Source organism: Cryptomeria japonica, chromosome 6 (assembly GCF_030272615.1).
Source record: "Cryptomeria japonica chromosome 6, Sugi_1.0, whole genome shotgun sequence".
Taxonomy (NCBI): Eukaryota; Viridiplantae; Streptophyta; class Pinopsida; order Cupressales; family Cupressaceae; genus Cryptomeria; species Cryptomeria japonica.
Genome location: NC_081410.1, coordinates 291,785,055 through 291,802,293, shown reverse-complemented (window position 1 = coordinate 291,802,293; position 17,239 = coordinate 291,785,055). Strand labels below are relative to the sequence as shown.

General features: G+C 37.8%; 1 protein-coding gene across 2 annotated transcripts in view; it reads left to right on the top strand.

Annotated features, from left to right (window-relative positions):
- Positions 1-17,239, top strand: part of LOC131031718 (calcium-dependent protein kinase 28) — a 100,952-nt gene that overhangs the window by 42,896 nt on the left and 40,817 nt on the right. For both annotated transcript variants that reach the window (XM_057962797.2, XM_057962796.2), the window contains exon 7: positions 14,182-14,308. In XM_057962797.2, the coding sequence (XP_057818780.1) occupies positions 14,182-14,308 (127 nt within the window). The remainder of the gene's footprint in view (positions 1-14,181; positions 14,309-17,239) is intronic.

The window sequence follows — 17,239 nt, the reverse complement described above, 5'->3', positions numbered from 1 at the left end:
ATCTGTTATAGCTTCTTTTAGTTTATGTAGGTTTGTTTCCATAGGAGATGACATTGGCTTACAATTCATCATTCCAAATCTCTTCAGATTGTCAATGGTGTATTTACCTTGATTTAGATAAATACCATCTGGTTTTTGCCATACTTCTAATCCAAGGAAATAATGGAGTAGACCTAAATCCTTCATCTCAAACTCTGAAGCTAGTTCCTGTTTGCATTTTGCAATGAGATGATCTTCGCCTGTAATTAATAAGTCATCTACATATAATATGAGTATCAACATTTCACCTTTGATTATTTTGAAATACAGATTTGGATCAGCAATGTTTTTAGAGAAACCTATCTCCAATAAGTAACTATCAATTCTTTCGTACCATGCTCTGCGAGCTTGTTTTAATCCATACAGTGCTTTCTCTAACTTGCATACATGTGTTTTAGCATTATTTACCTCAAATCCCTCAAGTTGCTCTAGATATACTTCTTCAATTGTTCCATTCAAAAATGCAGTTTTTACATCCATTTGATGAACTTTCCATCCTTTAGATGCTGCTATAGCCAGGATTGTTCTGACAGAAGTGTATCGTGCAACAGGTGCAAATGTTTCTTCATAGTCAATTCCTTCCTTCTGTGAGAAGCCTCGAGCAACAAATCTTGCCTTATGTTTTTCTATACTGCCATCAGCAGCATGCTTAATTTTAAGGAGCCATTTAGAAGATACAATTGATTTTCCTTTAGGTCTAGGCACAATTTTCCACACATCATTCTTTAAGATAGATTGATATTCTTCTATCATCGCATCCTTCCATACTTGCTGTTTAAAATCCTCTCCGGCACTTGAAGGTTTAGCATTTATGAGGTCTGTCATTAGAGTAACATAGCTAGAGAACTTTGAAGGTCTTTTGCTTTCTCTAAATGTTCCTCTAGGTGCTGCAAAGGATTCTGCTTCCTGTACTGTTTTAGTGGCTCATAGTGGTCTCTTCCTAGGATTCTCTGTTGTATGTTCTCAAGTTCCAAGGTGATATCCTCAGGATGCTCCCTCTGAGTTTCAGAAAGAGAATCTTCTTCCAAATTAATGGAATTAGTTGGGATTTCAGGTGTGATGGAACTCCTTGTTTTGTTAATAGCTATATCTTCCTCAAATATGACATCTTTGCTTAATTCTATTTGTCTTTGACCAGGGATGAATATTCGGTAGGCTTTAGATGTTCCACTATATCCTACAAAAAATCCCTTTCGGTCCAGTAGGTTCTAATTTAGTTCTTTTCTCCTTAGGTACACGAATATAAACAGGACATCCAAATATTTTGAGATGGCTAATATCAGGTTTAATTCCAGTAAAGACTTCTTCAGGAGTTTTGTCACCAATATGAGAGTGAGGACATCTGTTTTGAATGTATACAGCGGTATTAGTGGCTTCTCCCCAAAGTGCAGTTTCTAGGTTTTGATCTAACAACATAGCCCTTGCTGCTTCTACTATTGTTCTATTTTTTCTTTCAGCAACCCCGTTTTGTTGAGGATTGTAGGGTACAATGAACTCCCTCTTAATCCCAGCATCTTTGCAAAACTCTTTACATACTTCTGATGTGTATTCCCTACCATTGTCAGTCCTAAGAGTTTTGATTTTCCTACCAGAGTGATTTTCTGTGATAGATTTGAACTCTTTAAATTTCTTAAGAATATCTTCGGATTCTTTACTTTTAAGGAAATAAATCCAAGTTTTCCTAGAAAAATCGTCTACAAAGATTACATAGTATAATGCGTTTCCTAGTGATGGTTCAGACATAGGCCCACATAAGTCAGAGTGAACTAGTTCTAGTACTCCTTTAGTTTTTCTAGAACTGCAGGGAAAAGAGCTTTTAGTGTTTTTCCCTAGTGCACATCCTTTACAAACATCTGAATGAATTGGCTTTAGTTTAGGTAGTCCTGTGACTAATTTCTCCATAGAGGGTAGAGCACGAAAATGTAAGTGCCCTAGTCTTCTATGCCAAATTTCCGCTTGATCTATGACTTCATGAAGTAAGGTTTGATTTGGCTCATTACACAATTCATATAGGTGTCCTTGTCTGTAAGCAATCACTTGTGCTGTTTTGAACGTGGATGTTTTTGGCCATGCCATTACCTTTCCTTCTATGAATGAGACTCTATATCCGTCATCCTCAAGTGCAGAGATAGAGACTAAGTTCCTTTTGATGCCTGGTACAAATAGTACCCCGGTGAGTTGGATTGAGATTCCAGACTTCAGTCTGATTGTACATGTCCCGACACCTTTTACAGGATGTGCAGAGTCATCCCCTATTGTTACCTCTTCATTTGATCCCTCTTCCATTGAGTCTAGTAATTCTCTGAATCCGGTGACATGTCTTGACGATCCACTGTCTATCACCCAAGTGTTAGACTTGTTTGAAGCTTGACTTGATAGTGCTGAATATAATACAAACTTCTCAGATTCAAGTTCTGTGTTCCTCTCTACTTTGGCGAATGATGCCTGCTGTTTTACTTTATCAGGACAATTAAATGACATGTGTCTATACTGATCACATCTATGACATTGGATTTTTGACATGTCTTTCTTATGAAAGCTTTTCCCATGATGGGATTTTCTCTTCTTGAAGTTTCTCTTCTTGCCTTTCTTACGGGAGTTGGTATTCAGAATGTGGAGGTCCTCATCTTTAGTTTTGTGATTTCCCCCTTTCATTTGCCTTGACTCTTCAAGGAGGCAGTCATCCCTTAGTCGATCAAATTCTGTAAATTTATCCCTTGCATTTATGCCTTGTTTGAATGATTCCCAAGATTCAGGTAATCCATCTAGAGTAATCATTGATAGTTCTTGCTTCTCGACATGATAATCAAGTTTTTGCAGTTGATCTCTGAGTAAACCTATCCTCATGAAGTATGAGTTTATTGTTTCACCTTTATTTATACTTATGTGGTTCAACTGTCTTTTTAGAGCTAGGGTTTTGCTCGGATTGTTTATCTCATACGTCCTTTCAAGAGTTTTGAACATTTCATAAGCGTTGTCATATTTTAATATAAGTGGTATTATGTGATCCCTTACTGCATCTATCACTATTTTTACAGCTTTATCATTTCCTTCATTCCACACAGTTTTCTCAGGTTTGTTTGCAGGTTCGGGCTTGTCTTCTTTTATGAATTTGATTACTTTGTTCTCTTTTAATACTATCATAATTCTGACTTTCCAAGCCACAAAATTTGCTGCTCCTTCGAGTCTGTCCTCGAATCTGATTGTGTTCGCCATTTTAGAAATCTTCGATATGATATGTCAACTTCGCTTTTAGTCTATTCGGATCTTAAGTAGTTAGGCTCTGATACCATGTAAATGTAAATAGACTGTGATGACTTTCAGAACAATCAGAATTCTGAGACAAAGAATTTATACTGTTAGTATTTGATTTAAAGAAATATAAACTGATTTTATTTATGTCTTATCAGTTTGCCTCTGCAGATACGAAGACCAAGCAATTATATCTTCTACGTTCACCACGTGTATTGTCTGACGTTATTTCTCATTCAACGAGGGTGGCGGATATATATTACTTGTCTTCATTGGATCGTGCCTCCACAGGGGGTCACGATTCTATGTGGAACCATGTGGTTCCACATAGGGTCGTGACCCCTGTGTGGAGCCACGATCCTTCTACACCGGCGGGATTACTTAACCAAACATAACAATAACAAACTAATGTGTTAGTTTAATACTCACTTACATAAATCTCAATTAAATCACAAGTATATCAAATCGAATTTCTGGGCGTTAATAACCAGATTAGTTACGGCTGAGACTAATTTTAACAAAGACTTCTAATGTTGGTGTTCGTCTTCCTTTTGGTTCCCATGATGGGAGGGCTTTAGAGCATTCTGACTTTGAAGATGAGGAGTCTACCAGTCATGATATAGCACCACCTGATTTTCCTCAGGTTTCACATCCAGATGACTTTGTTCTGGAAACTCCAGGGGATGTTGTTCCTCCAATGTCAAATTGTTAGTACTTCTACCCTCATGCCTAAATGGTGGGCCAAGACAATAGGAGATCTTCGTGATGATGAGCTTCTTGAGGATAGATCAGCTCGATGCAAGAGAAAGCAGCAAAATACAGTCAACTTTGCACTTATGGCCAACATCCACAACATCAATGAGCCCTAGACATATTTCGAGGCTAAAGGCATTCTTGAGTGGGAAAAGGCTATGGAGACAAAATACTATAGTCTTCTGAAGAATAATACTTGGGTTCTTTCCGATCAGCCTCCTGGGAAGAAACCTATCAGTTGTAAATGGGTTTACAAAGTCAAGTATCATGCAGATGGTACCCTGGATAAGTACAAGGCCAGATTGGTTGCTCGAGGTTTTACACAACGGGAGGGCATTGACTACAAGGAGACTTTTGCTCCTATTGCCAAAATGAGCACAATTCATCTTCTTCTTGCCATTGCAGCTCAGCTTGGATGGAAACTTCACTAGATGGATGTTAAAAGTGCATTCCTCAACAATGAGTTGCTTGAAGTTTATATGACTCAACCTCCTGGCTTCAAGGTTCCTGGTAAGGAACATTAGGTTTGCAGATTGGTAAAAGCCCTCTATGGCCTGAAGCAAGCCCCTCGGACTTGGTATTTCAAGATTGATCAGTGTTTGGTTGAACATGGTTTTCAGCGTAGTCCCTCTGACACTAATTTGTATGTCAAACTCTCCGGTGATGATATCCTTTTTCTTGTTGTCTATGTGGATGACTTGATCATTGCTGGCAATTCAACACATTTGATTATAGCCATCAAACAGGACTTGTGCCAAGCTTTTGACATGACAGATTTGGGGCTTCTCCATTATTGCTTAGGTGTTGAAGTGTGGCAGACTGATGACAGTATCTTTATTTCACAGTCCAAGTATGCCCACAGTTTGCTTGACAAGTTTCGAATGCAGGATTGTAAACCTGCTTCCACACTTATGGAGAAAGGGTTGAAGTTATCAGCCAAGTCTGATTCACCTGCAGTAGATGAAACCAAATTCAGGCAACTAGTAGGTAGCCTCATCTACCTCATTGCCACTAGACCTGACATTAGTTTTGCTGTTAGCTACATCTCTTGCTTCATGACATCCCCAAAAGATGATCATTGGATTGCAGCGAAGCGAGTGCTGCGATATGTGAAAGGCACTTCAGACTCCGGCATTTTGTATTACAGGTGCAACGATCCAAAGCTAATTGGTTATACTGACTCAGATTGAGCAGAATCAGTGGACGACAAAAAATCCACTTCTGGGTACATATTCAGTTTGGGTACATGTGCCGTCACTTGGAGCAACAAGAAGTAGCAGGCCATGGCTCTTTCCTCGATCGAATCCAAATACCGGGGAATAGTCAAGGCCACATGTGAGGTAGTTTGGTTCCGAAGGATGCTATCTGACATGCAGATGCCGCAAGCAGGTCCTTCTCCCTTGTAATTGATAATCAAGGGGTGCTCAAACTAGCCAAAAGTCCAGTCTTCCATGAATGTACCAACATGTCGAGCTTCATTGTCACTACATCCACAAGCTGGCAAAAGATGGATCGATTCAATCGCAGTATGTTCCAATAGCGGATTAGACTGCGAATATTCTCACCAAGTCTCTGAGCCTAGATAAGTTTGTAAAATTCAGGGGCCAACTTGGTGTGTTTGATAGATTGACCATTAAGGGAGGGTGTTAGAATAATATTTCATATTGTTTAATGGTCAAATATATTGTAATTAGATGTCTACAATTCTAGGTAGTTAGAAGTAGGTGTCTTCATTTAATATCTACAGTTTTATGTTATTTCCATATATTGTAATATTTTCACAGTTAATAGACTTAAGATATTTTACTAGTGAATCTTTGTTATTCACACGCATCTTACCCCCCTAGGACTAAACTTCACGATTGTGTTATTGTGAGGATCCAGTTATTACTGAGAGGGGGGGTGAATCGGTAATAAGGATAAACTGAAACTTTTCACCAATCTGCACAATACTTCACAAAATAGTTCATAACCAGTACCGGTAGCTGATCAAACAATCACTTAATGCAGATTCACCAAAACATTACTGGTAGCAACTTAAGTGTTCATCATTAAGCAAATATAGTAAAGACATCAAATGCATAATCCATGCACAACATGAACACAGATTTTTCACGTGGAAACCCAAATGGGAAAAACCACGATGGGAATTGGTACCCACAAAATATGCACTCTTTCGGAATGCGCCCTGTTAGGAGCCTAGCCCAGTTAGGAGCGCTTTACAACAATGCCCAGTTAAGAGAAGACCCTGTTAGGAGTCACCCGGTCAAGGGATTTTACAACTTAGCTCTGTTAGGAGCTTTACCCTGTTAGGAGTAACCTCGCTAGAGGATTTAAACCCAAATTAATGAGCCACTTGGTGAAGGGATTTACAATTGTTACTTCTTACCAAGGTGAAGGATTCATTCCACACTTTTAGCTTCCAATCATTTCTGGCAACAGAGATTCTGCCAGACAGCAATTTGAAAGGCAACATGAATTCTGGAGACAACCACATTTGCTCCTTTCCAATTGTTATCTTGCACTTCAGTGAGTTTGACAGTAGCAATGCCAAACCCACCATCTCCTTGATAGGATTCTGAAGTTTACACATGACTATTGATTTTAGGTTTACATTGGCGGCTGAGATGGCCAACTAGAAGAATGACAAAGGGAAGTAACCCCAGAATTCATGTTGCCTTTCAAATTGCTGTCTGGCAAAATCTTTGTATACTGTGCAAAACATTTAATGAGCCACCTGGTGAAGGGATTTACTATTGTTACTTCTTACGAAGGTTAGGTCAAACTATTTCTCATTCCAGCCAACTGAGCGAAAAAACCTTCAATGCTAGCGACAAATTTTATTGCTTATGTTGAGAAACAAATAAAGTATCTCTATGCTATAGTAATTGGGGGATAATGCATATACAAGGAGACTCAATAATGTATTCATCTTGTTCTAACAACGATGGATGATTTCTTTCACACCTAATTTTTTTTTCTTTGGGGTCATTCTTTTTTTGTGATATTATGACCTTTATTTTATCTATATTGGAGTCAATGCCATCATAGAATCCCCCCAAACATGGTTGATTTGTAGCAGCAAAACTGATCATATTGATGATAGGCTTGATGAAACTCAAGACATATTCCATTGGTGGCTAATGACCATGGCGCCCAATGCATCTCGCATCTTCACAAGTTGTCTCTAGATGATTGTGTGTGATGTGAATCAAGTCCTAAGTAACCTAATGTTGTGTTAAAAAAAAGTCAATAACACATTAACATATAAGTTAATAGCACATAAATTAAAATAAAAAATAAAATAAATTAATTTACTTTTAACAATTCCAAATTCGAGAAAGTCTTGAAAATGCCTTGTGACATATGATGGTTTGTCGCTAACATTTGGATTTTCTCACCCTTGGTGTACATAGCTTTCACCTAGTCTGTTTGTTTGCATCACCAAGTTAAGGGAGTACGGTACATGGTGTCCAAAAAATGTATGCATCCTTTCCTCAACGAAAGTACTTGCTGGACTGCAATTCTTTACATTGTTTGTAATGACTTGGACAACATTTTCAGGACCCACCATCTCTATGGACTCAATGAGGAATTTAGAAATGAATTATGCACCCTTGATTTGCTCCTCACAATCAACCGCCTTAAAAAACATTGGCCCTTTGGGGCACACTGCAATAATATTTATGAAAAGTTGGTTTTGCAGTCTTTCCATCCATCAAAACTAATACAATTATTGTTTTCTTTTGCCAATAAAGTGGTGCACATCTTTTCATACCCAAGATCTATGAAATCAAAAGGTGCATTTCTGATTGCTGTCAGCATTTCCTGGCAATATGGTGATCTCACCAAGTTGAAAGGAATACAATTGGCATAAATGCAATACACCATTTTTTCCTTTGTAATGTCTCTTGTTTCATTTGAAATGCCTTAAACAATGGGCCTCTTTTGCAAGAATAAGGAGAAGGATGTTCTTGGATAGAGGGCATCTTCAATAAAGGATATTGGAAGGCTATAATTGAATCTATAGGTGCCTTAAATGATGTTTTCTTTGTTAAAGGACAACATTTTAGTTTTGCTTTCTCACTCATAGCATCAACTTCTTCCTGTTTTCTAAGTAATGCTGTCATTTTTTCTTTTGGCAGCCCTTTCATATTTGTCCCTCTACATATTCTAATTCCATGCCCATTCATAGCTAGCGCATGAGTGAGTTTTAAGTTGATTGTATGAACTCTTAAATTGGCTTCTGCACTCAATACAATTGTAAATAAAAGCCCCACCTCCCGGAAGTTGATCAAGCATCGTAACATATTTCCACAAAGGAGATGTTTGATTATATTTAAATTGTTTGTTTGTCTCAATTCCCATTGAACTTGAACTAGTGGCCACCAAATAGATTGCAATTTGCTGCTATGATAAATTATAAAATTTTAAACTGTACCTGAGCTATCTTTCCTGCAGTATTAGTGATATAAAAATAAAAAATGCAATCCTACAATATGTATAACTATAAACTAATAAAAGTTCTTGATTTTTTTAAAATTCATTAAAAACTTGAAAAAAATAATTAAAAACTAAAAGATTTAGTTGAAACACATTAGATGAATATATCTCCTTTGTGTAAGCTATATTCACCCCCTTGGCACTTTGTGATTGTTCTCCATTGAAAAAAACTAGCTACCTTGCAAAATGAAAAAAATGGCTTAGCAAGAATGAGTTTGTGTGAAATGGAGTTGTGATTGTGAAATGAGGGGTGTGCATTAGGGTTTCATTTTATTTTTTAATGTTTGTTTGTTAAAAAAGTGACTTTTTACGTTTGTTTTTGTGGCCTTTTTCTTTCAGTGCACTTGTGGGAGTGCCTGGTAGTGCCCAAGAGTGCTGAGGAGCTTGTGGGTACGCTGTAAATAGGGAACCCAAGGAGGTTGGGATGCTCCTTGTTTGTTCTGGGGGCACTCCTGGCCTCGCTCTTGCACTTGGTGTGGTTGGGTACAGGTTCAGGACCCAATACATAGGAACTCGACAACTTAGATTTTAGATGTAATAATGTTGCCATCATAAAGCTACAAGTGAGTTGTTCTATTGCTACCATTCCCTCTTGCAACTGAGTTCGTGGTTGTGCCTCTTTGGGCTTAAGTTTTCTTGTGGTCATTTGAAAGACTAGCTAACAACTTTATTGCTTACTATTATTTAGTATTTTGATTTTAAACTATAAGATTGAGTAGGTGAAATGCACTCTTACCCTAGGACGCTTTTCCTGGGTAAAACTAGATGTCTCGGAAATGGAAACACCTAGGGGATGTCCCCTTGCCATCTCCAAAACTCTGCAAAAAAACAGAAATGGGGGCACGGGGTGTAAGGAGAAGGGGGATGGCTGTCCCAGGACAGCTGGCCGTCTTAGATGTCTCCCAAACATCCCAGGGATGGCTGGTCGTCCCCAGTTTTTTAAAGAAATTAAAAATAAAAAACTCACGGAAATGCCAAATATTGTAATGGTGATGAAATAATGATTTTTAGATTTTGCACACACAATACATCAATCAATGTACACGTTTTGTGCCACCAGTGCATCTTTTATTAGAATAATATCTTTCTCTTTGTGTTATTAATGGTCATTTAAGTTGTTTCTAATTTCGCCTTTAGTTAATGATTGTTTTTTTAGAAACATCATCTTTGTAACTCTATTTAAAGGAGCTTTGTCTCCTTGATTAATTGAACAACATCGATTCTTTGAAATCCATATGCTTTTGCATCTGTATTATGGTATCAGAGCAAAAAGGAAAATTTTCTTTTTTAAAAAAATTTTCGAATGAAATTTTTCATCACTAAAAAAACAAATCTAGGGCCTGTGATTTTTTCAGAATTCGAAATTCAAATTTTTTTTTCTAAAGGGTTTTCTTTTAGGCAGTTTTTTCTACTCTTCTTCGTGTTTTCTGTGGCAGATTTCTTTTTAACCAGACCTTCATCACGCGACGCCATTAGTGCTCTGCGCGTGACGCGATTTTTTCCACCTGCAATATTTTTTTGCCATTTTTGGACGGGAATCTGCATTTTCGATTAGGGTTTTTACCCTTCAAATCAAGTCGATTTTTTTTCCGATTGCAGATTCTTGGTGGGTTTTTCGAGACCTCAATTGGGTTGTTTTCAGAATTTTGTGGGTGCATCGTTTTCCGTGCCTCAAATTTCGTGCCAACGGATTTCAATTTTGATTTCAGATTCTTTTTGGGTTTTTCGCAAGGATTTCTGGGTTGTCTTCAGATTTTTTTGGGTCAGCCGTAAAATTTTCTCGAAATCTGTGCCAGCCGTAGTTCATTTGTTTTTTGAAGTCTGTAACTGTATTTGCCTCTATTTTCTGAATTGGAATTTGTGCCTAGACTTGTCTCAGTGCATTGAACCTCGTACCCGAGGTTTTGTGCACTTAACATCTTTTCAGTACCATGTTTTTCGTGCCTCGAAAAGCGTTAAGATGGCTTATGGGCATCGATGTTTGTTTCGGTATTTAATTTTTTTTTACCTGAAAAAAATTCTGATGGGTTTTAATATTTTTTTCCCTTAAAAGAGTCTCTGGGTTTTTAAATATTTTGTCCTTGTAAAAAAAAATCATGGGAGGGTTTATGATTTTTTCCTCAAAAATTGTATTATGCTGTAGTCTGTTTTTAGTCGTATCTGGAGTTGTTGTGCGAACATCTGCACTAGTCTCTTGTTTGCAGTCTATTTTCGGGCATCTTGCTCATCTGCAATAGTTTGGAGGGTTTGCCGATTTTTTCTTCAAAATCGTGACAACTATTCTTGGTGTGTCTCTAGTTATAGGGAGGAATAGTTCTCCAACATCAGGTTGGACGGTTGGTGTTGTTTTGGGTATCTCTAGAAGTTCTGCAGTTTTTGGGAGGGTTGGTGGCAGACTCATCTCAAGTGGCAGAGTTAGTGGCAGGCTCTTGTCTTCTGTTGCAGCGTGTTCTGAGAAGAAGGGGGCAACCTTCTCTGTTATTTCTCTTGGTAGTTAGAACGATGACCATTAAGGGAGGGTATTAGAATAATATCTTTCTTTTTTGTGTTATTAATGGTCATTTAAGTTGTTTCTAATTTCGCCTCTAGTTAATGATTGTTTCTTTTAGAAACATCATCTTTGTAACTCTATTTAAAGGAGCTTTGTCTCCTTGATTAATTGAACAACATCGATTCTTTGAAATCCATATGCTTTTGCATCTGTATTATTTTTGCAATGCTTTTTGTATTAAGCATCATGTAAACATGAGTTACAAAAATTGAGAGTTTGGGCTGAGAACCTTTTAGCCGACTAAAGAGTTAACACCTAAGATCAAGAGCTATATCAGATAACAGCTCAATCCACGAGATACAGTGATTTACATAGGAGCTGAAATTACAAAATTACATACAAAATGATAGTCATGATAAAGCATCTCTGGGGGTACAACTAATTGAACACAAAGGAGGAGCCAGGGTCGTTGTTGTCGCCCACAGGGGGGAGCCAAGCAGTCCAACCTAGTTCTCCATCGCTCCAGACCAGCACATTTCCATGAGCGAACTGATCTCTGTAGGGGTGGGAGGGCATTCCTTCTAGCTCCAGCTCAATGAAGTCTTCTCTTTGTTGTCGTGCCTCCATCTCTTGCATGAACCTCATCAGCCCTTGCTAAAAGTGAGTCTTATTGCTTCCCATGCGATCCTAAGTGAATCCATGCGAGAGCTCCCTTATGAAAACTAGAGTGGATCCATTCTTTAACCACTTGTCAAATTTGTCCTCCTCCAGTCTTAGAACGACTGTGACCTGCATAGCAACAAGATATCGGATGAGTCTCCTAAGAGACTCAGTGAGGTTCCTACTCTTACCATTAAACACATCATCATTCCTAAATTTCCAGATGATCCACATAATTTCCAAAGAGAGAGCAGACCAAAATAGATTAGCATGTTTCTTGCCACCTTTAATATAACCAAATACCATCTCTTCAACAGTAAAACAATTGCTATTAAGTGAGATACCAAACAGATTCCATACTTCACTAGCAAAATGACAGCCAAAAAAAATGTGATAAACAGATTCTGGGACACGACAAAGTTTACACAGAAGGGGGTCTCCGTTGATGTCTTTCAGTGGCAGTTTATGAAGAATGAGTCTCCAGGCAAAAAAATTTCTTTTTAGGCTCGGTCGGGTAGGACCAGAATCTTGATAGGGTAAAATGCCATTGTTTAGGGTCCCATGACAGGTTCCAGGCGCAGTTAAGGTGATCAAGGATGTCCCTAGAGTCAGTAAGGGCAGAGTATATCATTTTGGCTTTGGTTAGCAGTAGGGGGGATCCATCTATCTAGCGGAGGGAGGCTAAGGGAGGTGGGGAGGAGGGGGGGGAGGTTGAATCTAGAGCTGAGAGATTCCCAGGAGGACAAAGTGCCATTTTCCAGAATGTGCTCAAATGTGACCAGTCCCTGGTTATGCCATTTCAGGGCAGAGCATCCTTGAAGATGTGCTAATTGTTTCCCGTTGTGCAGAGTATTCCACCATATAGACCTTTTCACATTGAGAGAGCCTTTCTTATCAATTATGTCATTATTGCTAATGTATTGTCTAACAAGATTCCAGGCTTTCGATATAGACTTGAAGACTTCTGATCCCGAGGGGGAGACCTCAAAATTCCCCGCAATCAGATCACACATGGGTAGGTTCTTCCATTTTTTTGCTGATTTTGGAGTTGAGCATTGTATATTGTTCCTAACAAGGACTTTCCAGGGTTCATTGCATTCAATGGATTTACAAATCCATTTGGCCGCCAGAGCAATTCCTTGAAGTTTAAGGTCTTTGAGGCCCATGCCTCCTTGCAACTTAGATCGAGTACACCAATCCCATTTAACAACATGTTGTTTCTTTTTTCCTTTTCCATCTGACCAGAGGAAATTCCTGATTTGCTTTTGAATGTAATTGAACTGGTAGTTGGTGAATAACCAGGCTGAGGAGCAGTATATGTTATATGAAGAGAGTAGCTTCTGGCAAACTTGGAACCTACCTCCTAAGGAAAGGAACTTCCGGTTCCATTTAGAGAGTTTCTTATCTACCTTGTTTCTGAACCATTCCCACATTTCTTTCAAATTTGGAGAGACTGAGAACGGGATTCCCATATATCTAATGATGGTATTTGGGCCTCCCCACCTTAGATCAAACTTAGACAACCAATTAGGAGGATCTTTTTGCAATGCTTCAAAAACCAATTAAGTTAAAACTAGAATAGGGGTCTCCTTGTCTATGAATACTTAAACAATTAAATCCTTTCAATTTGTTCTTGTCTGCATACTGCCTGATATGACCTGCAAACACAATGATCTTGGCCCTAACTTGTTACCATTAATCTGTAACATACATAAGTACTGCAAATTCATTTAATATCTATACTATGCTAATTATAGGATTCTGTCAGTTGTATTTGCATCTTTTCGGTTGCCATGTAACCCTTTAATGGCAATTTTTTAAAATATTCCAATGCTGATTAAATAATTATTTTTAGATTCTGCACACACAATACGTCAATCAATGTGCAGGTTAGATATTATGATGAATGATTTATCAATGTTATCATATAAATATCTGAAATTTCCCTATTTTTTATATAGCCATCCCCTCTGCCGTCCACTGCTGTCTCCAAAAATGGTAAAAAATAAATTCGTCCCACAAATCTGTTGCCCCATCCCTCCTGCCCCGGAAAATTGGGGTAACATAGGTGAAATGTATTTAATATTGCATAGCTATTATCTAAATTGTAACTATTGAATCTTTCACTAGAGAGGGTCAATGTAGGGCAATAAGCATAGTAAAACTATATTTAATAAAAAAATTCACTCAGGTTTTTGATATTTTCCTTGGCCCAGCTAATGGAGATTTATTGCCAATGGCATATGATATTATTTTGCATTTTAACAACTGTTATTATAAACACGAGGTCTTTTGCAGTCCATGAAAATGATTGAAATGCTTCTGGTTTAAACTATGTGAGTTTTGTATTGTTATTCATATGTATTTTTGGTACTTTCACTATTTGAGATCATGGAGATTTATTGCCAACAGCATATTGCATTATTTTGTAATTTATTGTGTTTGCTTTTCTAATGCAAAGCTTCTTTATTTTTTGTTGGCAGGTTCTAAGGAAGAAACCCGATTTCCGGGAAAAGCCATGGGCAAGCATTAGCTCAAGTGCAAAAGATTTTGTCAAGAAATTGTTAGTAAAGGATCCCCGTGCTAGACTTACTGCAGCTCAAGCACTATGTATAATTTCTTTCTCCTTGTGTGGGAAGCTAATCAGTGAATCATTATATTTGTTAACAAAATTTTAGTTATTGGTTGGTGTCAGAATGATATAGCTAACAAAATAAGAGTCCAAGGCAAAAAAATCAAGTTTTCTTTTGTAGCACTTGCTTGGATATAAATTGAAATGATTTTTTGGTTTGAAACATGTACAGAGTAAAAAGGTTTCTGTAGAAAATGTTTGGTGTGGTCATGATATGGTGCATCCTATTCTGAGAACTTGATATTTTTTATTGATTAATTAGTGAGAGATCTATTGAGGTCTGTACCTAAAGAAAATAAAAAATGATTACCAAAAAATTGACCAAAAGGTTGAGAAACGAATAGCCAACCAAAAAATATGAATTCAAAACAAGAAGCCAACAACACCCCAAAACACTGCCAGCCACTGTCTCCAACCACCATAAACAAAACCAGGGGGAGTGTCTAGCCACGTCTTGCACTGCTACCCCATTCTTCTCTTCCACCCGTCCCAAGTGCATCCAAGGTAGGAAACTTGATCCCACGAAACACCTCTGCCTTCTTCCTAGCCCTCGATAGTGAATATGAGGTAAAGGTTGGCCTAATGAAGGTGCTTGAAACCCTCAAATGGCCCTGTGAGTGCATACTCATCAGGCTGTTCACCATTCTGCTTAAGTCTGAGCAGTAATTCTTCACCTTTCAGAGCTCCCTATACACCATGGGAGTCTCCTTCCTAGCCAGACTACATCCTCCATATTTTCTATTAAGGTAGGACCTGAAATTGTATCGTTATCTACCTTAGGCTCTTCTAAAGCCAACCCACAATCTGCAAAGCATTCAGAAGAAGAATCTGCAACATCCACAGTCTGTGCTTGTAATGGCCTGCCCTAGTTGCACCTAAATCTTTCAATCTTCCTTATGAGGAATTTTGTCAAACAGTTGGCACCCAAGCCTTGATACCACTGTAGAAACCACCTTCAAGTTCTGCCCTTAATTTTCAGTTTGTGTTGCTTGACATTTGGTCAAACAGTTTGCTTACATGATCTGATTTTCTGAGTTCTTATTTATTTTTGTGAGTTTGAGATTTGACGATTCATGCCAAATCACATAATATTGCAAGGAATAAGAACTAACAGTGCACAAAATTCAGACAGTAGGGATCCAAGGAATAACAACTTTTAAAAGAAAAATCGGAACTGAGGGTTGATTTTTTTAATGACTGTTACAACTTGTCTCAGACTGATAACTTCATTCCAAAGAGCACTTTTCAGCATACAACCAGTTTTTTACATACTCGTTAATCCCTGCTTGATGAAATGACATACAATGAAGTGAATAGGGCTGGAAATCTACTCTCACACATTCGATACAGATCTGGGTATGTCTGAGAATGATAACAGCAAATAAAAGCCCAAACCAAGCGCTAAATCTTGACCAAGAATAGCCGCCTAAGACAGAGATGTAACCATGAAACCTTGGGTCTGAGGCTTCTTCCCAATTTAAGGCTTTAAAATTGAATCAATAACCAACAATAGGCTAACAATGGAGGCGAGCACTGTAGCGAGTACTGTAGCAATCACTATTGTGACTACTGTAGCTCGACACTGTAGTGGCACTGTAGCAACTGACATTGTAGCGGCACTGTTCACGTCACTATTCAGTAAAGCTTCAAAATTTTCACAAAATCCATGCCAAACCCTAGCTGATTGATGCTCAAGCTAATTCCAAACTTGCAAATAAGCTCAATGATGAATTCTGGATGAATCTACCTCTCTATGTAGAATTTCCATCCAACCCACAAATTCTGAAGGGTTTTTGTCCTTAAAAATGGCTGTCACTGTTATTCCAGCAGCTATGGAGAAATTTCAATATCAAATTATCACATAACCAAGCATATCTGAAAATGAGCTCTTGGAAGTCTTTATAATGCCCACATAAGAGCTCACTCACTCTGAAAAATAAATTGAATGAATGATTCAATAATTGGATAATCTATTCAACAATATACAAGTGTATATATAGAGATTACAAGACGACGTTCTAAATTAAGAACAAGTCGTTTAAAGTGAACTACTAAAAAGCTAAACGCTAAATAAAGCTTAAAAGCTAATTAACTAAAAAGAAAAGCTAAATGCTAAATAAAGCTTAAAAGCTAATTAATTAATAAGAAAAAGCTAAATGCTAAATAAAGCTTAAAAGCTAATTAACTAAAAAGCTAAATGACCATTAAACAAGGAACTAAATATAGGTGACTAAAATATAATTAAATATTCTAATACCCTCCCTTAATGGTCATTCTATCTACTAACTACCCTACAGAAGACACTGCAGGTATTTTGATCACAAATGAAAAGAACACTCTGCTGCAGTGGAGACCCTCCGTGGATCTGAAAAGTGTTAATGACCAAGAATACCAGAATCCATCCAACCTAATGTTGGGTAACCAAACTGAAAACTGAAACCATGATTTTGAGGAAAATCGGCAAACCCTTTTGCAGAAGAGTATCAACTCCACAACTAACTGCAAGACGGTTGCAGATGTTCGCCCTGGCAGGTGCAACCCAAACTAACTACAACAAAGCACAATTTTGAGGAAAAAACCATCAAACCCTGAAATAGGAACCCTCGAAAAGAGAATTTACGATTTTGAGGAGAAAATCGAAAAACCAAGAAATCTAAGGTTACAAATCATCGTTTTTTGTGGAAAAAAACGATAAAACCTAGATAACTAAAATCTTACGCGAATATTGTGGATTATAGATGAGATAATTTTTAAGGGAAAATTATAAACCCTGCGAACAATTTTTGAGGAAGAAATCGTGAAAACCCTCCCATGATTTTTTGTGAAAAAAATCAGAAAACCGACAGACAATTTTTCAGGAAAAAATCGTGAAAACCCTGGGACCTGTAAGACGAGGTCTGGCCTAAATC